This window comes from Eretmochelys imbricata, chromosome 1 (genome assembly GCF_965152235.1).
Source record: "Eretmochelys imbricata isolate rEreImb1 chromosome 1, rEreImb1.hap1, whole genome shotgun sequence".
In the NCBI taxonomy this organism is placed as follows: Eukaryota; Metazoa; Chordata; order Testudines; family Cheloniidae; genus Eretmochelys; species Eretmochelys imbricata.
Window position 1 is genome coordinate 249,959,233 of NC_135572.1, and position 24,199 is coordinate 249,983,431.

General features: G+C 43.2%; 1 protein-coding gene across 7 annotated transcripts in view; it reads right to left on the reverse strand.

Annotated features, from left to right (window-relative positions):
* ERC1 (ELKS/RAB6-interacting/CAST family member 1) overlaps positions 1-24,199 on the reverse strand; it is a 545,338-nt gene that overhangs the window by 319,840 nt on the left and 201,299 nt on the right. For 5 of the 7 annotated variants that reach the window (XM_077827362.1, XM_077827359.1, XM_077827341.1 and 2 more), the window contains 2 exons: positions 23,032-23,067; positions 9,078-9,271 (listed from right to left, as the gene is read on the reverse strand). In XM_077827362.1, coding sequence (XP_077683488.1) covers positions 9,078-9,271; positions 23,032-23,067 — 230 coding nt within the window. The remainder of the gene's footprint in view (positions 1-9,077; positions 9,272-23,031; positions 23,068-24,199) is intronic. The other 2 variants (XM_077827360.1, XM_077827358.1) reach the window with 1 other exon arrangement.

The following is a 24,199-nucleotide window of genomic DNA, read 5'->3' on the forward strand; positions in this document are numbered from 1 at the left end:
CTGATTGCCACCAGGGGAACAGATAGCAAACTAAAAGAAAGGCCCATCATCTTCAGAGTAAAAAAATAATCCAAAATAGCAGTAATGTCTGCTGTTTCTGGAGAAATATGGTTTTGCTGAACCCAGACATAGAAATGTTTGCACTTGGCAAGATAATATTTCCTGATGGAGTCCTTTTTGCTCTTATTAAGAATGGTTTGCATGGCTTCAGAACAGGAACATTCTAAGTTTGATGCCTATCCAAATACCAAGCCATGAGATGAAGTGCATCAAGGTTAGGATGCTTGACTCTGCCATTCTCCTGGGTTAAGAGATCCAGGAATAATCAAATGCTGATAGGTGGATTGGACACCATTTGTAGAAGACTTAGAAATAAGAACTGCTTGGGCATTTGCAGTGATTAGGATGACTCGTGCCTTGTCCAGCCAAACCTACTATAGAACCAGGGGGACAGGAGGGAAGACATAACTGAAGTGATCTGTCCAAGGTAGTAGGAGAGCATTGCCTTTGGAATGATTTTCTTGAGCTCCTCTGGAGCAATATATGCTGCATTTCCTGTTTGCCTGGGAGGTAAACAGGTCCTCAGTGGGGGTTTTCCACTGAGTGAAAACACTATTCACTACTGAAATGTGTAACTCCAACTCAGGATAGATGGTGAAATGCCAGTTGAGGCTGTCTGCCAACAAATTCTGGGTTCCTGGAAGGTACACTGCCAATAGGATGATATGGTTCTTGATACACTAGTTCCATAGGGTGACCACTTCTATACACAGGGAGACAAATCTTGTTTCTTTCTTATTACTTATGTAGAATATGTTTATTCTGTCCGATATTGTGAGTATATGGTGAAACTGGATGAATGGTATGAATGCTTTGCGAGCCTCTCAGACTTGCCAGAGTTCCAGAAGATTTACATGCATTCTGATCTCTTTGGGTATCCAAATGCCCTCCACCGTGTGACTGTCCATCTGGGTTCCCCAGTCTCACAGGGCGGCACCTCTAATTATTAGGTTTGGGGGACAGGAAAGGAACACTTACATACACTTGTCCAGAATCTTTCCATCAAGTTAGTGAGGCCCTCACCCTGGTAGGAATTGTCACTAAGGTGTTCATGCTGTGCTTACTTGGTGTATATACTGTTCGGAGCCAAGCCTGCTGGCAATGGAAGTGGAGTCTTGTGAATGTAAGCACATGCTGCCACGGTGTCCCTGGAGAGAAAGGCAAATCAAAACTGATATTGAGCATAACATGGTCTATCCGGTTGTTAATGGCATGTCTGTCCATCCATTGGGAGATAAGCATTCACCCTGAGTCTAAGGTTGCTCCTATCAATTCTATACTCTGTCAGGGTCAGGATAGACTTTTCCACATTCAGACAGACTCCTAGGGATGACAGAAGATGAAGCAGCAATGAGGTTCATGCAAGGGCTTCTAGGAGTGTCGGGCCAGTTAGATGCTAGTCATCTAGATATGGGAAGACAATGAAGCTGCTCCATCTGAACTGCATTGCTACTACTAGAAACACTTTCGTGAAGACCCTGGGTGTGCTTGCAAGACCAAATGGGAGCACCCTGTATTGACAGTGCTTGGGAGCCACCATAAATCTGAAGAATCCTCTGTGGGCAGGGTGAATACCCACATGAAAGTATGCATTTTTACTATTGAGAACTGTGAACTCCGGGTCCTTTTCCAAGGAAGGTGTTATTGATAACAGTGGAGTCATATGGAATTTTTGTTTACAAATAAAAACAGAGCCATCGCAGGTTGAGAATAGGTCTCCATGATCCCTTCTTTTTGGGACCTGAGACATATTTCAAATAGAACCCTTTCCCTTGTTGTTGAAGAGGTACCTGCTCTATATTCCCTGATAGAGGAGAAATTCTACCTCCTGGAGGAGAATCTCTGCATGAGAAAGGTCCCTGAAGAGGGACCGAGAAGAGGTTTTGGAGGGGGCAGAGAGAGAAACTCGACGATGTAGCCAGAATGAACAAACTCCTGAACCCACCTGCCTGTTATTGTACTCCAGTTGTGGTGAAAGACTGCTAGACGGCAATCAAAGGTTATGTGAGGATTGGGTGAAGATGGCATCAATAGTGGTTCACAACTCAGAAGAATCCCATCGAAAGTATCATCTGGCTGGGAGTAAAGCTGGGTTGATGTGGTCAGCGTGGAAGGTGCAGAAAATTGTGGCTTCTGCACTTTGTCTTTTATGAGGCAGTTCATAGGCTTGCTGGTGGTAAAAAGGTTGAGGGATAGGCCTTGGTTTGTAGGGATGTTTGTGGTATTTCCTCCTTGAGGACACCATATATACCCAGGGAGTGGAGGATTATCCTAGAATACTTTAGCGAGTGCAAAGACTCATCAGTCTTTTTAATTGAAAAGGTCAGTCTTGTTAAAGGGCAAGTCCTCCACAATGTTCTGGAACTCCCTGAAGACTGTAGTCATGGTTCTGACCAGCAGCTTGCCTTCATAAATAAAGGCCTGAAATTGAGTCTGTCCCTCCGAGGTAAGTTGGCCTCAAAAACTAGGAATTCTGAATACTTGGAGAATGTATGGGCAGAGGCCCAGGTTGCCACCCTGCAAATTTCTGAGATGGGGACATTTTTAAGAGACATGACTGAGGTAGACACAGATCTTGTGGAGCGTGTGCGGATTCCCGACCGAGGCAGCAGATTGCACGCATGGTAACAGTGATTAATACAACCGGAGACCCATTTTGAGTCTTTGAGCTGATATTGTGGAACCTTTTGATTTTTCTGCGAATGAAAGGAAGAGTTTTAGGAGACTTCCTAAAGTCCTTAGTCCTGTCCAAATAAAATGCTACAGCTCTCCTAACATCTCGCATATGCAATATCGCCTCCCTGTTATCACAATGCGGTTTTCGTGAATTAGCTGATTCATACGAAAGATGAAGGCTAATTAGGGAGGAACTTGGGAAGCGGCTCAACATAACTGTCTTTAAAAACGACTGTATGCCATCAGCGCTGCTATTTCCCCTATCCTTCATGCTAAGGTAATGACCACTAGAAATGCTGTCTTCATGGACAAGTTAACAGAGAGCAAGTTGCCAGGGGCTTTGAAGGGTGGTCTCTCAAAACTAGATTGAGGTCCCAGATTGGCATGCATGGTCTGACTTGCAGGAAGGTTTCCCATGCCCTTAAGGAATCTGTGTGCGATTGGGTGAATGAATACAGAGCATCCATCCACTTGACGGAGGAAGGTCAGGACAGACACCTCTTGAAACCAGGAGAACTGGGCATACCCCTGCAGAGTGACCCCCACCCCCAAAAGATACGAAAAAGTGAAAGGTTTGGGTTTTGTTTTGTTTCTAGAACCATAAAGAAAGAAACAAACTCTAAATTACTAAATTTCCCTGTGGGGCGATCCCCCTCAAAATAGAGGGAGAAAACATGTAAGGGAAAAAAAATTGAATGAAAAAACAGAAACTCTAACTACTAGAAGGAAATGAAAAACTCCAAGACTATCTACTGCTTATACTAACACAATTAAAGAACGATGAGACTGCTCGTTCTGTTCAAGGCCAAAGGTGGTCGAGAAGAACTGAGGGAAGTTCACGCGCGCAGTGCTAGATAGCCTTGAGGCAGACCACGGGGGGGAGGGAGAAGAGGGAAGGAGGTGTATGCCCGGGCCGAACAGACACTGCTATCTAAAATCTCCAATTAAAGGTGCAGTGGGTGCAAATACACCTACAGCGGAGCACTGCTCTAAGAAGAATGCATGAATACCCGCAGCAGAATATACGTAAGAACTAGCACTCAAAGAAGAAAACCTCATTATAAGGTTCTAAAGTCTTACGACTCTTTTCATGCTGTAGAAAAATTAGTTAAATTATAGATCCATCGGAAAAATCTGCTCACAATAATTGATAATTTGATAACCGATCAGATCAATTACATTCAGCTTGTGTTTCTAGAGCCATAAGACCCTCTGGGCCCCATATACAGTTCTCAGAATACACGAGTCTGATTTGATTTCCTCTTGATTTACATGGTCCTAGACAGAATACTTCAAGTATTGACCATAAGAGTGCTCTTTCCTTTACTGACATACTTGAGTCATTGTAGAGGACCACTGACACCAATCTTCCCATCCTTCAAGACTACCAGGAATAAGAAGGTGGATGATGACCTTATACCATTTCATCCAGCAACCAAAAAGGAGGGCAGGATAAATACAGAAGAAGCAACTTTTCCCTCTACAGGAGCAAAGAGGGAACAGAGAGGAGTGTAGATAGCGTTCATCAGTCACAGGATTCCAAATCATCATCATGGAGTCATCTCCAAACATTCTGATATTACATTTGCAGCAATATGGGAAGACTTTAACTTAAGAGTATAAGACAGCAGGAAACAAACACTGCAGCACAAAATCATGCCATAATTATTTTGCAGCTCTTTGGAATGACGTTTATAAAGTAGTTCTCCAGCTATTTAAGAGCTGGAGAACGATTGTTACAGCAATAGACTGTAACAGAAACAAGGGTTTGTCCCATTTCTCATATTTGTCTTAAACCATAAGCTCCTTGGGCCAGAGGCCATGTCTGCGTATTTGTATGTTGCTTAGCACAATGAAGTCCTGATCCTGATTGTGGTTTCTAAGGATATGTCTACACTGCAATTAAAAAGCTGCGGCTGGCCCATGCCAGCTGACATGGGCTTGCAGGGATGTTTAATTGCAGTGGAGATGAATGGGCTCAGGCTGGAGCCCAGGCACTAGGATCCTGCAAGGTGAGTGGGTCCCAGAGCTCAGGCTGCAGCCTGAACATCTACACAGCAATTAAAGAGCCCCATAGGCCAAACCACATGAGCCCAAGTCAGCTGGCACAGGCCAGTCGAGGTGTCTAATTGCAGTGTAGACGTACCCTATGTGCTCCTGTAATACAACATATCATAAATCTTCAGAACTAGTGCTGAAAAACAGACATGATGCAGTTTTCTTTCTTATTTCTCTGTCTCTTTTGGGGATCAGGTTACAAGGAAAGGTGCGTATTTCCAAAGTCTTTCCCAAACGAAGGGTAATGATTTTAACAGTAGATCACTCTTGTGCATGGAAAAAAGAGTCTAAGCAATAAACACACATAAAATTGACCTAGTTTCTAGACCTACAGCCCAAATGTCCTGTTGAATACATTGTATGTCACAGAGCTCTAGGGTTGTATAGTTTGGGAAGGAAGGAAAACAGACCAAAAGGGGCTGCATTTACTCAATTTAATCTGCTCAAACTGCCGTCCCAGATACAGAAAATTCTGGATTTGTAAAAGATAAGATCCTATGGAAAAAATAAAAATAAAACTTCACTCCTGGAAAAATAAATTTCAGGCTGCTATTTAAAAACATAGGGGAAAAGGTGGAAGCCAAAAGTAACTGACAAGACTGTAGAACTGCTTCAATACTCATTTTCAGTAGAACAAGAATGAATGCCACCCAAAGATCTGGGCTGGCACAGTCATCCAGTTCAGTAGTTTCAGAATAATATAATCAATTGCTGAGGTTTTTGCCACTGAATTCAGAGGAATTTTTATGCAAGTCATTTCTCCATAACAGAAGGGGAGACTGTAAGAGGAAAACATGAGTGCACAGAATAGAGGCAGACATAGAAGAGGATAAAATGTATGGGCACATTCAGGGTAATGAGCTCTAGTACACAAAGAAAGCAGAAGCTGGAGTGGTGAATGGACCTACCACCAGCACAGACCCATACAAAGTTGTGCAAGGCCCTTCAGAAGATCCTACAATTTGAGTTCATCCCTAAAACATCCAGCCCATATAACAGTTAGTAACACCAGCAAGAAGATATTTGTTCAATATCTTCTTAAATGATCTGGACGATGGTGTGGATTGCACCCTCACCAAGTTTGGAGATGGCACTAAACTGGGAGGAGAGGTAGATACGCTGGAGGGTAGGGATAGGATACAGAGGGACCTAGACAAATTAGAGGATTGGGCCAAAAGAAATCTGATGAGATTCAACAAGGACAAGTGCAGAGTCCTGCACTTAGGACGGAAGAATCCCATGCACCGCTACAGACTAGGGACCGAATGGCTAGGCAGCAGTTCTGCAGAAAAGGACCTAGGGGTTACAGTGGAATAGAAGCTGGATATGAGTCAACAGTGTGCCCTTGTTGCCAAGAAGGCCAATGTCATTTTGTGATGTATAGGTAGGGGCATTGCCAGCAGATCGAGGGAAGTGATCGTTCCCCTCTATTCAGCATTGGTGAGTCCTCATCTGGAGTACTGTGTCCAGTTTTGGGCCCCACACTACAAGAAGGATGTGGAAAAATTGGAAAGAGTCCAGCGGAGGGCAACAAAAATGATTAGGGGACTGGAACACATGACTTACGAGGAGAGGCTGAGGGAACTGGGATTGTTTAGTCTGAGGAAGAGAAGAATGAGGGGGGATTTGATAGCCGCTTTCAATTACCTGAAAGGGGGTTCCAAAGAGGATGGATCTAGACTGTTCTCAGTGGTAGCAGATGACAGAACAAGGAGTCATGGTCTCAAGTCGCAGTGGGGGAGGTTTAGGTTGGATATTAGGAAAAACTTTTTCACTAGGAGGGTGGTGAAACACTGGAATGCGTTACCTAGGGAGGTGGTGGAATCTCCTTCCTTAGATATTTTTAAGGTCAGGCTTGACAAAGCCCTGGCTGGGATGATTTAGTTGGGGACTGGTCCTGCTTTGAGCAGGGGGTTGGACTAGATGACCTCCTGAGGTCCCTTCCAACCCTGATATTCTATGATTCTATGAAGAAGATCTAGAAAGGCCCATCAGTCGCGGCATTAGCGATGGTACAAATGAAAGTTCTGCTCAGGTCTCTTCCTCAACTTGTATAGTTTTCCTGACACTGAATGCAATGCAGTTAAATCCTGATGGGATAACGTAAAGAAGCCACTCTAGTATAAAAAAAAAGTGTTTAACATGCCACATGGCATTTGTGAAAAATAAGAATTTCCATTTAGTTGCCCCGGGCTAATTGTTTTTAAAAGCGAATATCAAAGCAAACACAAAATATATGTTATTTTCAATACTAGAGCTTAAAAAGCCCCAAAAGATGCTTGGCACATTACAAAATGGAAGGTCAGAAAGTAACACATTGCTGTGCCTACTTATCTTACATCTACTCCTGAGGGCATTCTGTGCCAAAATATTTAAAATTCTGCACCAAAAAAATTAAAATTCTGCAAATTTTATTTGTCAAATAAATGTGGAGGCTCCAGCATGGCACTGAGGAGCATAGGCCACTGGCTGCACAGAGGTGGGAGATCACTGACCAGCTCCCCACTGGGACATGAACTCAGCGGTGAGGCTGCACCCAACCCTAACACAGTGCAAGCACTGGGCCTGCTCTAGAAATATCCCAGGGCCCTTTCCCTCCATGCCAGGTGCACCAGGTGTGGGCAGGCAGGCTCAGCAAGGCAGGATCCAAGTGTGGAGGGGCTTAATGTGGGGGAATCCAGGTGTGGTTTGAGAGGATTCTGTGTGTGGCAATCTGGCTGCGGGCAGCTCAGTGGAGGATCTGGACGCACAGTGGCTTGTTGTGGGTTCTGGGTGTAATCGTACTCTGCAGGGCGGTCCAAGTGAAGGTGGTTGAGGCTCGGGGGGGGGGGGGGGGTCTGGGTGTGGAAGAATACAGCTCAGCCGGGGTGGTGGTGGGGGGCTGAGTGTGGGGGGGGAGCTCAATGGGAGGTCCAGATGTTGGGAGAGTGGGGCTCAGTGGGGTGGGGATCCAGGTTCAACTGTTTAGGGCTCAGTGGGGTGGGGATCTGGATGCATGTGACTCACCACAGTGGTCCAAGTGCAGGGGGAGTGTGGCTCGGGGGGTGGGGGTGGGTTCTAAGTGTGGGGGGTGAGGCTCGGTGGGAGAATCTGAGTTTGAGGGAGTCAGGATGCATAGTGGTTGGGCAGATGGGGGAACAGCTTCCTGTAGAGGGATCCCTCCCCCTGCACCTGAGGAGCAACCGGTGCAGGAAGCAGGGGATGGGGGAGTTTGCAGAGCTTCCTGCAGCCGGGGGAGAAATCTGGGCGTGGGTCTGACCTGGCCCCAGATGCCGTTCAGGAAAAGAAGAAGTCCCATCCTCCCCAGCCCAGCTCTGATCCCAGCGCAGCATAGGAGCCACCAGCTGGGTCTTGCCCAGTCCTGCCTCCTGCCCCACAATGATTTACCTCTCTGCCAGCTGCCCTGGGCACCTGAAACATGCTGCTGGGGAGGGTCACATGATTGCTCTTGTGGCTTCCCTTTCCTTCCCTGTCAGAAAGTCATTTTTCTGCAGGGAAGCAAAGAAATCTGTGGGGAACACAAATTCTGCACATGCACAGTGGCGCAGAATTCCCTCAGGAGTATCCATCCTGACATTTTGCTGAGGGAGAGAACAGACTACATTAAGGAGACAGAAGCTGTTTCCATGCCTTCTATGAAATCTATTGCTAGTGATTCTGATCCTAAAGGCCAGTGGCATCACCGTACGACATAATTCCTCAACCAGAAAATGAACAGGATTTAGAAAAATAAAGCACCATGGCACCAATGTAGAGAGAGAGAAATCATTGAGAAAAAAAGTACTGGAGTTAAGTATGGTTTGGACAAAAGCAAATGTTCCCTCTGCTTCATGTAAACTGAAGTTCACCTCTGTTTCTATGAGTACATGGAATTCCACAGCATCTGTCAAAGGGACTTGCAGCAACAATTAGCATTCCAGGCCCTACAAGTCTATTTGCCCAGTCTGGGCTGGAGGTCAGCCATATTTCAACAGTTTATTAACCAGAAGCATAAACTTCATTTATTTCTCTTCCACAACGATTTCAGCAACTTTTCCTCCCATCTCCTTTTCCCTTATAGTTCAGATGCATCAGCTCTACTTTCTGAACATCCAGTCAGAGAACTGCAGCCAGGCATCTTTAAGCTTGTTTAAGAAACTGAGGTCAAGGACCAAAGAAGCAAAACCCAGAGCAGATTTTCCCAACACAGGCATTTAAGGATTACTGAGAAAAGAAGAAATTGAATAATCATTTTCCACTTCCTTCAGCCCCAATTCTCCCTTTCACTCATATATCCCTCTCACCTCTCAAGTTCTGCTATCTTTTTATCTTTATCATTCTTCTCATTTTCCATCTCCTTCAGGATTTCCAGAAGACGATCCACTTCAGCTTGAGCCTTACTGGTTTCTTCCTGGTACAGTGCCACCTCTCGCTCCAGCTGCTGGAATCGGTCATTCAGCTCTGGGCTGGCCTTGGCCTCCAGTGTAGCTTCATGAGCCTGCAAAGAAATCAGTTCAAGAACCATCTCTCACACATGTATAATATATCCACAATCATTGCAGGGCACAAAGTACCCAAATAGCTACTTCTAAATGATAAATGCATCCATTAAAATGGAAAACATCATGGGCACCAAGTTCCTGTAAGTTACACTGCATCAGTGGGATAGCTAATAGGAGATGAATAATGAAACAGATGTTTTGTACGGGTTTTTAAAGAGAGCTTTGACATTCAATTTGCACCATGCTGGAAGCTCAGAAATAAAATAAATAATTTCAAAAATTATTTTTTCCAAATATGCCTATTTAGTCTCATCTTTTCAGCACCCCAACACAAGTCTATCCTATCTATCTAGACAAACAGAAGTCTAATCTGCATCTGACCCATAACACTCCAGTGCACCCATCACCACCTGTTAGCAGCATTAACTATGCTCTTTAAAAATAAAAACTGAAGCTGATCTCCTCATGAGGAACAAAATCAGTGCAGGTTAATGGGATAATGATGTGGGGGGGAGGGAGAAATCAAGGGATAGAATTATACTTACTCATAAAAAAGGAATGTGCTTGAGAGTATATTTAGGACGTGGAGAGATGAAAGTACAAGGACTCCTAGAAATCACACTTTAGTGCACAGAGAAACACTATAATGAGAAGGCTCAGGACAAAGTGACCCCAGCAAAGTTCCGCTGCTTTGTGTACAGGAACAGTGTGATGAATTTATTTGGAACTAAACCTTGTTCCACTGAAAAGTCACTAGCGTATTAACAGAGTGAATTTGAATCCAACAGTTCCCAAGCATGATAAAAATAAAGCGAAATGGATATACATACTGGAATTTAAACTAACAAACCAAGGATTAAATACCCAGTTAACACAGAACAGTTTTCATCATATCTGGAGGGAAGTAGGTGGAGAGGACATTTATGCGATCTTTCTACTTCTCCTTGATCCCAGAGGCTAAACTAGTTCTTGATGTAAGTAAAAGCAGTTTCAGGCCTGGTCAAACATGCTCCAGTGGATCAGAGTTTCCCAAAAGCTGCTCTGCCAGCCAAGACTACCAGAGCACACTAACACCTATGACATGGCTGATGTTTCAATTCCCTTTGCACTACTGTGGAAAGGAGATTTACAAGGTGCCATGATTTTGACCCAAAGTGTGGCAAACCTAAACCCACTATACTGGGAGTCCAAGAGCTACTTTCAAATGTAATCAAAGCTATAACTACAGCAGCATATAAATATCAGTATTAGAATCTGCTGCTTCCAAAGGAGCAATTATAATACATTAATAGAACAAACATAAAAGGTACTATAAACAATGCGTCCTAGGAGAGATCACAAATAAGACAGTAGTGAGTTAAGCCTGATTTTTCGCCACAGACAGCCTGAATTCTTCCCTACTGAATATGGCTGTATCCCCAACCTCTCAAAATGTTTGTTTTAACAAATGCTCCTCCAGACCCTTTAAAGTAATCCAAAATACATAATCAGATAATCAGGAAATGTGAAAAAATGTAAACTGGGCTGCTAGCCAGATTATTGAGCTCTCTAATCCCAAATAAGCTATAACGGCTAATGGAGATCTATTGTCAGGAGGACTCTCCTATTTATTATTATTCTGTGTTAATAAAAACATCTTGACAATCACCCAAGAGACCCTACCGACAGAAGAAGGAAGTACATTTTCCATTTTAGAAAACGGAACAAGTCAGCGTGACTGGTTCTGATAGAATTAGAGGGCTGTTTACACTATACACTATATTCATTACAGGTAAAGACACATAACAAATGATGTTGGTATGTAAGATACTCTCAACCACACAACGAAAATGGCATGTGATCTTGTGGAAAGTGGAAACCAGTTTGTGGTTCTGAATTACTGACTGACTTTGGTCCAATTTGTGGGTTACATAGACAATGCATTTTATATGACCATGTGTCATAAATATAAAGGGAAGGGTAACCACCTTTCTGTATACAGAACTATAAAATCCCTCCTGGCGAGAGGCAAAACCCTTTCACCTGTAAAGGGTTAAGAAGCTAGGATAACCTCGCTGGCACCTGACCAAAATGACCAATGAGGAGACAAGTTACTTTCAAAGCTGGGGGGGAAGGGGAAACAAAGGGTCTGTCTGTCTGTGTGATGCTTTTGCCGGGAACAGAAAAGGAATGGAGTCTTAGAACTTAGTAAGTAATCTAGCTAGATATGCATTAGATTTCTGTTTTGTTTAAATGGCTGGTAAAATAGCTGTGCTGAATGGAATGTATATTCCTGTTTTTGTGTCTTTTTGTAACTTAATGTTTTGCCTAGAGGGATTCTCTGTGTTTTGAATCTGATTACCTGTAAGGTATTTACCATCCTGATTTTACAGAGGTGATTCTTTTACTTCTTCTTTAATTAAAATTCTTCTTTTAAGAACCTGATTGCTTTTTCATTGTTCTTAAGATCCAAGGGTTTGGGTCTGTGCTCACCTATGCAAATTGGTGAGGATTTTTATCAAGCCTTCCCCAGGAAAGGGGGTGTACGGTTTGGGGGGATATTTTGGGGGGAAGACATCTCCAAGTGGGCTCTTTCCCTGTTCTTTGTTTAACACGCTTGGTGGTGGCAGCATAAGGTCCAAGGACAAAAGGTAAAAGTTTTTACCTTGGGGAAGTTTTAACCTAAGCTGGTAAGAATAAGTTTAGGGGGTCTTTCATGCAGGTCCCCACATCTGTATCCTAGAGTTCAGAGTGGGGGAAGGAACGTTGACACCATGTCTTAAATCCTACTGTATTCAGTTATCATACAAAAGAGAAAGTCAATGCATTTAGGTTTTTCACAAACGTGCATAAAGATGTAGAAGAGCAGAAATTGGATATAATCCCAATTTAACACTATGGGCACCCTTCAACAGCACATTTTTTACACTGAAAAAGGAAATTCAAATACAAACAACACATTCCCATAATATACAAAGAAGGAAAAAGTGTACAATTAAGTATACAATTAAGGTATAATCCACTAATTTAATCTTCAATGTACAATGGAACACAGTAATAAAGGCATTAAGGCAGCTCTTCCATTGTGCCTGGGTACCAGAAGCAGCATGGTTCGGTAGTCAGATTTAGAGACTGGAAATAACATAAGGATTCTATTATGGACATTGACTTGCTGTGAAAGATGAGAAAAGTAATTTAATCTTTCTTTGTCTGGATTTTCTCATCGGTAAAATCGGGATAACAGTCAGAGTTATAAAGCACTCAGATTCTTGAAAGAAAGGGATGATCAAGTATTAATGAGAACACAAGTCTTTCTCCTTTTTAAATGTGTAATTCATAGCCTATTTGTCACAATCTAACTCACATTATCACAACTGTACGATAGCAAACAATACAAACAATGCAAAAAGTTTCATTTATAGACTCATTTTCACACATAAAACTTTTTTGAACATTGCTTTTGGACTAAAATCAACCATGTTTCATCTCTGTTCAATGGCGAGTTTTGGAGGGGCAGTTTGAACAAAAGTTGAACAGAGGGGCAGTTTGAACATAGCTATCTGAGTTATGCAAGGATAACAATAAAAAACACCGTTTTCTCCTAATTCCTAAAATTACCACAAATTTTCTCCCATACACAGGAGTCAAAAATAGCTTTAAAATGGCATGTAGATAATCTTCACTGAGGAGCATATTCACAAGCAAATTTGAAGGAAAAAAACCCTGACCAGATTATAAAAAACTGAAAGTAACTAAAAATATTTCTTTTGTTCTGGGCGGATAGATCACTGTACATTCTCCCTCCCAGGCCTTATCAATGACTCAGCTGACACAGGATATGCTGCACTCAAGCTGCTCCTGTATGCTCATTTCCATTATGGCTACTGTAAAGAGCTCAGTGAAGAAAATAGCAAAGTACTGAAAAGAAGCCCCAGTGCTTTAACTTCAGGAACAATCAACAGGAGAAAATCCTACGTGTTAAAATATTGTTTATCCCAATAATTTATGCTTTTGCCATAATTTTTGCTCGATGTAATATTTGGCAAATTCTAAACTTTAAAATAACTGTCTTCTTCTATTACCAAGGAAGAGCCAACATAAATCATTGTGCTGGTGTCCTGTAAACCCAGCTTTGAAGAACAGAGTTTTCAGGCAAAGATGGTACCTGCGGCAAAAGTTGAAATTTATGGCTTGAATACACAACTTTTTTGTACCGCTTTAACTATATCTGTTTGAAACCTGTATAGTTAACGTGGTACAACCCTTAAGAGTTATAAATTTAGTGGAATAAGCTACGCCACTATAAGTACCTTTATACTGATATAACTGTGTCCACACTAGGGTTTGCACTAATTTAACTATTTTGATTAAAAAAAAAAAACCAGACTCCTAACCAAAATAGTTGGATTAGTACAAAACTTTGTGCAGACCAGGTCTTACTCCTCCCCCATGCTGTTTACTTCAAGGATGAAGAAACTTCTCTCTTTCCACTCCATCTTCTCATCATCTGATTCTCCATCATCTCACGGAGGTGCAAGCTTCAAACATTAATTGAGACTCAAACATCAACATTAAGTACAAGAAATTTCATTTTTTAGCCCTCTTTGGACAGTTTTTACATTTAAATGTAATGAAAAAGGAATGATGCACAGTGACCATTAAAAAAGAATATCAAAAATATGTTCAAGGCAGTTACAAAGAGGATGGTGATCAACTGTTCTCCATAGCCACTAAAACTAGGACAAGTAATCACCTTAGTCAGCCCACAGCAGGGGAGATTTAGGTTAGATAGCAGGAAAAAAAATTCTAACTCTAAGGATAGTTAAATATGAGGTTACACCAAGAGAGGTTGTAGAATCCCCATAACTGAAGGTTTTTAAGAATCAGTTAGAAAACCACCGGTCAGGAATGGTCTAGGTATACTTGATCCTGCCTCAGCATAGGAGTATGAACTAGATAATCTCTTGATGTCCGTTCCAACTCTACTATTCTATAATTCTGTGAAATGCAAGAAAGTTGAAATTTCTATTGCCAAGTTAACCTGGCCATGTTGCACATTCTATATATTTCTGGTATACCGTCTTTTCCTGCTGTTACATTGATTTTTTAAAATAAAAATAGCTCTTCAATGTGGTATTTGAATACTGCACAAAATACTCCAAGTATAGTGCCTCCAATGTTCCCACTAATATTTTCCATACATGTACGGAATGAATTTTGTGTTATGTACAGCACCAATATCGAAGTAATGTGCGGATGTGCACCACCAGTACAAAAAAAAACCCTAAATATATATTTTTAAACAGTTCATAGGTATGGAAGAAGAAAGAAAGAATATTAAACCAAGGAATAATTAACAAGGAGCACTGCTTAAGATGTTTGTTTAATATGAAATCAAATAAAAAGAAAATTAACACTGCCCTTGGAGTACATGTATTTTATCATCCTTTCTAACAACTCAAGCTAGTAAACACACCAAAATGTGACATAGTGAAAACAGCTATTTAAACAAAACAAAGTGATGGCCATTAAGTGTAAGCATAAAAAATATGCACCAGAGGCCCAATTTAATAACCTACTCCTACCATAGATCACTAAGTCTTCATGGAAAGCTGCTCTCAAAAAATGAAGCATCTTCCAAAACACTAGCATGCTACCGACTTTTGCAGTTCCCAAAACTATCCCTCTTGCATGCATGTTATCTGCATACATAGCTCAGCTTTAAGATGCTATACAAATCTGAGTCAACTAGAAATAGTCATGCTCTCATTGCAAATATTAATACAATATTTTTTGATACTGGAAAGGAGAGTAAAGGGCATTCGCTCAGGCCTATACAATTCCTATGGGATGTCAACTCTTAATTTGATTAATACTTCACCCGCATAGAAAAGTAAAAATAAGTAATAAAGCAACACAGACAGCAAACAAAACCACAAACAAAAAGAACGAGGAGTACTTGTGGCAGCTTAGAGACTAACAAATTTATTTGAGCATAAGCTTTCGTGGGCTAAAGTCCACTTCATTAGATGCATGTAGTGGAAAATACAGTAGGAAGAGATATATATATATAACACTTGAAATACGAAGAGAAGTAAAACATCAAGTGGTTGGTTGGATATTTTAAATGAGTGTTTAGGACCCATGCTGTGCAAGTGCAATAGACCCTTTAGAAACAGACAAGGTTAAGGTTCTCCTGGTTTCTCATTGTGTGTATGTCACCAACTTAAAAACTCAGAGTAGGCTTATTAAGTTTTTACAAGACCCTTAAGTAAAGGGCGCACCTTAACACATGGCTTTGGAGTTTGCAGACAGATCCCTGCTTAACAGAGCTTGCAAATAAGGTCTTCATCATGCAAAACACCTAAGCACCAAACCTAGTGCTTGCTACTTATGAGTCAATGGGAATACTAAGAGCCAGAACTATACCAGATAGCAAAGATCTGGCCTTAAGAATTTCCAATACATCTCTCTGCATGGAGTGCAGGCCACTTGCTGGAATCTTCTGCATATATCTCTCAATCAATTCTTTGCCATTGCAAGAGCCTCGAGAAGTGGTGCACCTCAGGGCTTGTTTACACTTGAAACACTGCAGCTACATTGCTGTAGTGCTTCAGCGTAGACGCTACCTAGGCCAATGGAGGGGTTCTCTCATCAGCATAGGTAATCCACCTCCCTGAAAGTAATTCTTCCATTGATCTAGTGCTGTCTACATTAGGAGTTAGATTGGCTTAATTATAAAGCCGAAGGCTGTGTATTTTTCACTCCCCTCAGCGACATAGCTGGGTGAAACTAACCTTTTAGTGTAGACCAGACCTCAGTCCCTATCTGTGACATAAGTTTAGTTTCCTGCAGGCTGTAATACTTTGGTCTAATTTCAGCTGGTGGGTTTAGTGTGCGCGTACTGGGTAGTGTTGATGGCCTGTGATATACTGGAGATCAGACTAGATGATCTGGTGATCTCTTCTGGCCTTAAACTCTATGACTATTAGCAAGATTGGAACCTTTAGATCCACTACGCAGATCTCTGCCACTTGAGCTAACTAATAGCTGTAGTAGGCGGTCATCCTTTATGTGGACCAAATCAAGAGGGAGATGAGAGACAGACTTTGCAAGTGAGTTTCATAGATACTTGCTGACATCAGAGGAATTATGAGACTCAGGAATCTTGAATTCTGTTACAGGCTCTGGAGAGAAATGGGCTCTATGTGGCACAGATTCCTTTGTCCATTCCCTGACGCAAGACCCCTTCTCTACCATCACCTTGAACCTGCTGTTTCTCCAGTCCTGTATCTCTTCCCCACTCCTGACTCCTCCTCCCAGTCCCATGCTCTTCATCAAGCCACTCCCAGTCTCCATTGCTCACGTTCCTCATCCAAATTCAAGTCTTCTTGCTCAGTCAGTCCTAATCTCACCCAACTACACTCCCCACAGTCCAAGCCTCCTCTCCCCCCCGAGTCCCAATCCCCCAGCCCTTCCCAGTCCCCCAGCCCAGATCCTAGTCTCCAAATCTCCTTGTCCAGCCAGTCCCAGTCTCCCAGTCCTTGGCTCCTCATTCAATCTCTGTCTCCCTCCTAGTTCGCCCATCCCGCCTCTCTGTCCTCGTCTAGCCAGCCACAGTCCACCCCAACAGCTCCCATTCTCTTTGCCCTACCAATCCCCAGTTTCTGCCCCACCCCAACTCACAGTGAAAGTTTCCCTGTCCTTGCCACTGCCAGCCTCCCAACCCAGTTTCTGCCTACATCCTGGCACCTTATCCTAATCTACTCTCTCCAACACACAGACACACACAGGTCTGACACTTGTCCCCTCTGCATCCGGATAAGTCAGCTGCCTGGCCCCAGAAGGGTGGCCATTGGGATAGACATGGTCCCTGCTCTCAATTCAGAAGCGCAGACCTAATCGGAATCTTAGGGGAATTTAGCTGCTAAGATCTAAGAAATCTCTACTGAGCATGTGCAAACTGTGATTTTTCAAAAGCTTATAACAAGGCCAAATTTGAGTGGATAAATACAGGGCTGACAAGGCAGATTCTTGACACAAAGGCCGACCCTCTGCCAAATTTCAAGTCCCTGCTCCAAAAGCATAGGATCACCTGAGCTTTTAAAAGAAAAGGTTGCCAGAATTTTTTAACATGGGCAAAACAATGTATATTTTTTCCAATCTTCATTCTGTGAACTACCGAACCATTTTGGCTGAAATTTTCCAAAAACAAATTCAGTTGTATAACATACTACCTCTGAGAAAGAAATGTTACCTCTTATGAAATAACTTTATCCTTCACATTTTATATTCAGGTTTCAGAGTAACAGCCATGTTAGTCTGTATTCGCAAAAAGAAAAGGAGTACTTGTGGCACCTTAGAGACTAACCAATTTATTTGAGCATGAGCTTTCGTGAGCTACAGCTCACTTCATCGGATGCATACCGTGGGAACTGCAGCAGACATTATATACACACAGAGATCATGAAACAATACCTCCTCCCACCCCACTGTCCTGCTGGTAATAGCTTATCTAAAGTGATCGTCAAGTTGGGCCATTTCCAGCACAAATCCAGGTTTTCTCACCCTCCACCCCCCACACACAAACTCACTCTCCTGCTGGTAATAGCCCATCCAAAGTGACCACTCTCTTCACAATGTGTATGATAATCAAGGTGGGCCATTTCCTGCACAAATCCAGGTTCTCTCACCCCCTCACCCACCTCCAAAAACCACACACACAAACTCACTCTCCTGCTGGTAATAGCTTATCCAAAGTGACCACTCTCCCTACAATGAAGCACCCTTAGCAATGGAAGGCAGAATAATTGATCTCAGCACCACACAGCAAATGGAAGCAGCAGCAGCAAAAGACAAAGAGGAATGGAGAAGACTGGTTTCCACTCTGCATGCTGACACTGGCGCAGGAACTGCATCTCTTTTAGGAAATATTTTATTACGAATTTCCTGATCTTTGTGCAAGGAAGATGTCAGAATATTTCATTAATGTCTATTATTTGCATGTAGTATACGTTTTAATAAATGTAGTCATTGGGAGTTTTGTGCTCCAAGTAGCTTAACAATTGTTCTTCTCTCCAGAATTCCCCACACACCCCTTTCTCCAAGTCTGAACATGTGAGAATAACTTTTTTCCAGATTTACTACTTGTTTCTACTATCCAGTCAATTCTTAATAGGGAGAATGACAGAAAAACTGTGCCTCATAAAACATCAGGAAAAAAATGGTTTGTTACTGTAACACTCTGTGCCCCAAAGAGACACTCTGCACCCCATATTCACCATTGGTGATAGAATTATGATGTATTTTGTATAAAGTATACCTTGTGAGGTATCATTTTAAAAGTCTTAATCTTTAATTAATATTTAAAGAACATTAATATTCTGTTAAGTTGTATCTGCTATCATTGTATATGAAGTTTCACTATGTATGTACCACTGAAACATGTTGTGAGGTTGGGAACACCCACAAGCAGTCTTTCAGATACAACAATAAAAAGGCCAAACAACGTTGATGGCTCATTGAGGAGAATACAAACACTCAAAAGGATTACTCCAGGAACTGTGAACAATGGAAACTTCTCAGAGATAGCACATACTCAAGGGAGACTATTTGAGTCTTGTCACAGCAAAAGATCTTTCCAGCAAGTTGGAAGATATAAAGGGGAAGTAACATCATGACTTGGCCTGGTTAGAGCAGGAGTCAAAAGTCAGAAACCTGGAGGTCAGAATCAGACCGGCCAGAGGGCAAACCAGGCATCAGATGTCAGGAGGCAGGCAGGCAGGCTCAGGTTATCAAGAGACCAGCAGCATTGTGCAGGTTGTGAAGGAGCAACAGTCCTGAAATAGGGAGAACCCAGCTGCATAGACAGCTTTCTGTTTCTGTGCTTGGGTTAGATAGAGGCTGGGGACCAATCAGGACCCCCAGGATTCCAGCAATGAGATCCCAGGACTGGAGTTCTCTTTTGGAGTTCAGCTGCTATTCTAGCAGCTGTTACCTGGTCAATGGGTGGCAGGCTGAGACTGCCTAACTTTTAAGAGGCCTGTGGACCTAGGTTCAAGACATGTAGTCCCTGACAAAGGGTGACCACCCTGAACTGGGAAAAGAACCCTTTCCCCCTGTGTTGGTAAGGAATCTCTTCTATCACTCCCAATTTCCAAAGAGACTATACTTCTTGAAGTAATAGAGTCTTATGAGATAGGGGCCTGAAAGGGGATGGGGAAAATGGGGTTGGGAAGAGGGAGGGAGGTGAATTGGATAATATATCCCTCTTTTAATGTGCTGAGCCACACTTGCCAGATGTGATGTTTGCCCAAGCAGGGTGGAAGAGGAACAGGCATGTTTCACAGGTAGGAGATATGGTTAGCAAATTAGTCAAAATGACTGCCTGGAGATTGCAGCTGTCTGGTGAGAAGGGCCTCCCATAGACGAAGGCAGCTGGAAAGATCAAGGAGGTCTTAACCTTCTCTTTGAAGAATATGGCCTAAACTGTTTCATCTGTTTTGTTGGAAAATCGTTTTCCTCATGGAAATTGCAGTGGCCATGGAACATGAGGCTCTATCAGAGATGTCAATATCTGCTTGAACTGGCTTGTTTCTCCTCGTGTAACTATTTCTCACCAGACTTGTGCCTTGAATCAAGGGCAGTTGGAGACACAAAATTGGGAGGTATAGCCAATATGGAGGAGGATCAGAATACCATACAAGAAGATTTGGATGACCTTGTTAACTGGAGTAATGGAAATGGGATGAAATTTAACAGTGCAAAATGAAAGTTCATGCATTTAGGGACTAACAACAAGAATGCTTGCTTTAAACTGGGGACTCATCAGTTGGAAGTGACAGAGGAGGAGAAAGACCTGAATGTAGTAGTTGATCACAGTGTTAAAAAGGCTAATGGAATCCTAGAATGCATTAAGCAAGGTATTTCCAGTTAGAGACAGGAAGTGTTAGTACCATTATACAAGGCACTGGTGAGACCTCATTTTGATATTGGTCTCTCATATTTAAGAAAGATGAATTCAAACTGGAACAGGTGCAGAGAAGGGCTACTAGGATGATGCAAGGAATAGAAAACCTACGTATGAGAGGAGACTCAGAGCTTGGCTTGTTTAGCCTAACCAAAGAAGGCTGAGGGGAGATATAATTACTTTCTATAAATACATCAGAGCAGGAGTGGACAAACTTTTTGGGCCGAGGGCCACATCTGGGTAGGGAAATTGTATGCAGTACCAGGGCAGGGGGTTGGGGTGCGGGAAGGAGTGTGGGGTGTGGGAGAGGATGCGGTGTGCAGGAACAGGTTCAGGGCAAGGGATTGGGGCAAAGGAGGGGTGTGGAGTGTATGAGGGGGCCCAGGGAAGGGGGTTGGGGTGCAGAAGGGGTGCGGAGTGCAGGAGAGGGCTCAGGGCAGGATTGCAGATTGCGGGGGGAGCTCAGGGCAGGGAGTTGGGGTGCGGGAGGGGTGTGGGGTGCAGCAGGGGGCTCATGACAGGGAGTTGGGCTGCAGGAGGGGTGCAGGCAGAGGGCTTAGGGCAGGGAGTTGGGGTGCAGGAAGGGTGCGAGGTGCAGGCAAGGGGCTTAGGGCAGTGAGTTGTGGGGTGGGGTGCAGGAGGAGTTCGGGCTCTGGAGTGGCAGTGGTGCACACCAGGGCCAGGGCAGGCTCCCTGCATGTCTTCCCTGGCTCCATGCCGTGCTGTGCCATGCCGCTCCGGGAAGCGGCCAGCACCACGTCCCTGCGCATCCCCTGCCGGAGGGGGAGGCACAGGGCTCCGCATGCTGCCCTTGCCACACCTCCAGGTTCCTCCCCTGAAGCTCCCACTGGCCGTGGTTCCCCATTCCCGGCCAATGGGAGCTGCAGGGGGCGGTGCCTGGAGGCAAGGGCAACGCACAGAGCCCTCTGCCCCCGCCCCCCTGGGGTCCCAGGAACGCGGTGCCGGCCACTCCTGAGAGCGGTGCAGGGCCTGCGGCACCACACAGGGGCAATCCCATGGGCCGGATCCAAAACCCTGATGGGCCGGATCTGATCTGCGGGCCGTAGTTTGCTCACCCCTGCATCAGAGGGATAAATACCAGGGAGGGAGAGAAGTTATTTAAGTTAAGCGTCAATGTGGACACAAGAACAAAATGGCTATAACCTGGCCATCAACAAGTTTAGGCTCGAAATTAAACAAAGGTTTCTAACCAGCCTTCCAAGGGGAGCAGTGGGGGCGAAAACCTAACTGGCTTTAAGACTGAGCTTGAAAAGTTTATGGAGGGGATGGTATGATGGAACTGTCTATGATGGCATGTGGCCCATCAATGACTGCCAGTAGCAAAAATCCCCTAATGCTGGAGATGGGATACTGGATGAGGAGGGCTCTGAGTTACTACAGAGAATTCTTTCCCAGGTATCTGCCTCGTGGGTCTTGCCCACATGCTCAGGTCTAACTGATCTCCATATTTGGGGTCAGGAAGGAATTTCCCCCCAGCTCAGATTGACTGAGACCATGGGGGTTTTCCACCTTCCTCTGCAGCATGGGGCACAGGTTACTTGCCAGTTTAAACAAATGTCAGCAGTGAATTCTGTTACTTGAAGTCTTTAAACCATGATTTGAGGACTTCAGTAACTCAGCCAGAGGTGATGGGGCTATTTCAGGAGTGGGTGAGGTTCTGTAGCCTGCAATGTGCAGGAGGTGAGACTAGACGATCACAATGGTACCTTCTGACCTTAAACTCTACGAGTCAAAGTAAATACTACAGGTAGCTCCAACTCTACCCACAGGTGGTGAGAAAGAAATGAGCAGGAGGTGGTGGACATGTCCTTTTTATGCCCTTGTCTAAGAGCATGAGGAGAGAAGGGACACAAGAGCTGCCTGGTGGTACTGCTGGCAAAAGTTTGTCTTCAACAGAGGTGGTGACCTTGACCCTTGCTTTCATTGGATCCCAGTGTATCCCCCATACCCAAATCGCAAACACCTGCAGTGGAAGATATATGTGTACAATCACCAAGAATAACCTCCCGAAACCTCTCAAAATACTTCTCATGTGTATTTATACACAAATACAAACAGATTTTCACTAAACGCTGTCAAAACCAGTAGAGATCCCACTTCTCTAAGAGGTTTAAAAATATGATTAATATAAAAAAAAACAAGGAAAGTCTCTGATGCAAAGCATCTTGGATATTGTGATTTTCAATGTGAAGACCTTATTCCACAAACCTTCCCTGCAAAGAACTCTCACTAACTTCAAGTAGAGGGCTTCCATAATTGGGGCCAGAGCTAAACCAACATAGCATCAGCAGGAACAATGGTTATCCAAGTACTTTACGTTACAGTAAGGAGGTAGGTTGCTAATCATCATCTTTCAATGCACTGATGTGAGTGATTAACCAGAATGCTTTTTTTGCACAAGAGGCCTTACGTGTGTGGAAATTCTACTGCAATCTTGCAGTGACAATGCACAGACAGCAAAGTGACAGAAATGCTACAGGATGCCACAAGCAACTGACATGAGGGGAAACAAAAGGGTTGCACTACGTCAAACTGCCCAAATAGAAAGTGAAGCTAAGCAAAAGTTGCAAAACAAGTACAAGCATCTTTCAAGGTTATTTTGAGCACAGCTGCTCAGGCATTTGAAATCCCTTCTCCCACCCTTATTTTCTATACACACTCCCAAAATACCTCACCAAAAATTGTGTGTGTTGATCCAGGAATATGAAGGCACAAGTGAATATTCATGCAACACATACAAAAACAAATGGGGCTGGCAATGGCCCTCCTGTTTGCCAGGGCACTTACTGGCTTGGATGGATGAGTCAATAAAACTTCAGGATGCTAAAGGGAGAAAAAAGATAGAAAAAAGAGGGGGAAATTGGGAAAAAGGAAGAGTGAGAGAGAAAAAAAGGTGTAACAACAAAACGATTTAAAGACAGATGTAAACACATTCATTTATTACAGCACTTAAAATTGTGGTGTTTAGTAATAAATCCTAACAACTTTGAAATATTATAGAATTTGACCGCTTAACCCTTGGCATTGTCAGAACTCAGGGCTTTATCCTAAAATTCACGCCCCCTCTCTTACCAGCTGTTTCTACCCAACCCTCAAACACTTCGCTGTTTTATGCTGCATTCAGGCTTACAGATGACACATCAAATAGCTTAACAGATTGGGCAGCACTTTTATTTCTAATGCCTCATTTAGATCAATTATCAAATAAGTAAGTGGTTCAGGAAATTATCTTGAAGAACAACAAAACAATGATGAACACAGATGATGGAAAAGAAAAATTACAGAAAGCCCGATTTCCCTGGTAACCATTCTCTAGCTTTCTTTCCTGGGTTGCTGAACCAAGCACATTAGGCCTGTTTCTTTTTTAATAAATGAATCACTATTACCAAAATTGAATATTAATCAGCTGTGAATGAAATATAGCACTTTTCTTCTAATCTACAAGTGTATCTGTAAGATTTCTAAGTCATGACAGGAAACACTTTTTCACAAAGAGAAAAGCCCTAGAGACCAAGTCAGACTCATTTGAGTCAGATCCTACGAAACCCACAAATTGGATGAACACTTCATGAATTTATGGCTTCACATATTCTCTCTCCCTGGAAAGATACCACATCCTTTAACTGAAGCAAGGACATCATAGCAGAAGAGACTCTCAAGAGTATGCCCAAAGCATTGACTTGCTATCTCTGGAGGGGATTTTCCTGCCACAGAGCCAATGTTAGCATTCTCCTCTGGTTCAGAGCCTCTAAAACTGCTCTGGATGGGGAATTTTGCTACCAGCTGCTGCAGGATTCTTATCTTCACCAAGGTCAGTGGGCCCCTTCCAAATAGGCTTATCTCTGAGCAGAAAAAGCTCTTGGCTCAGTGGCTGTAGACAGAGAAGATATGCACTGACAACAACTATAGGAGAGGATGCGCTCCTCCTTGGAGACTATTTTATTGCTGTTGGGTC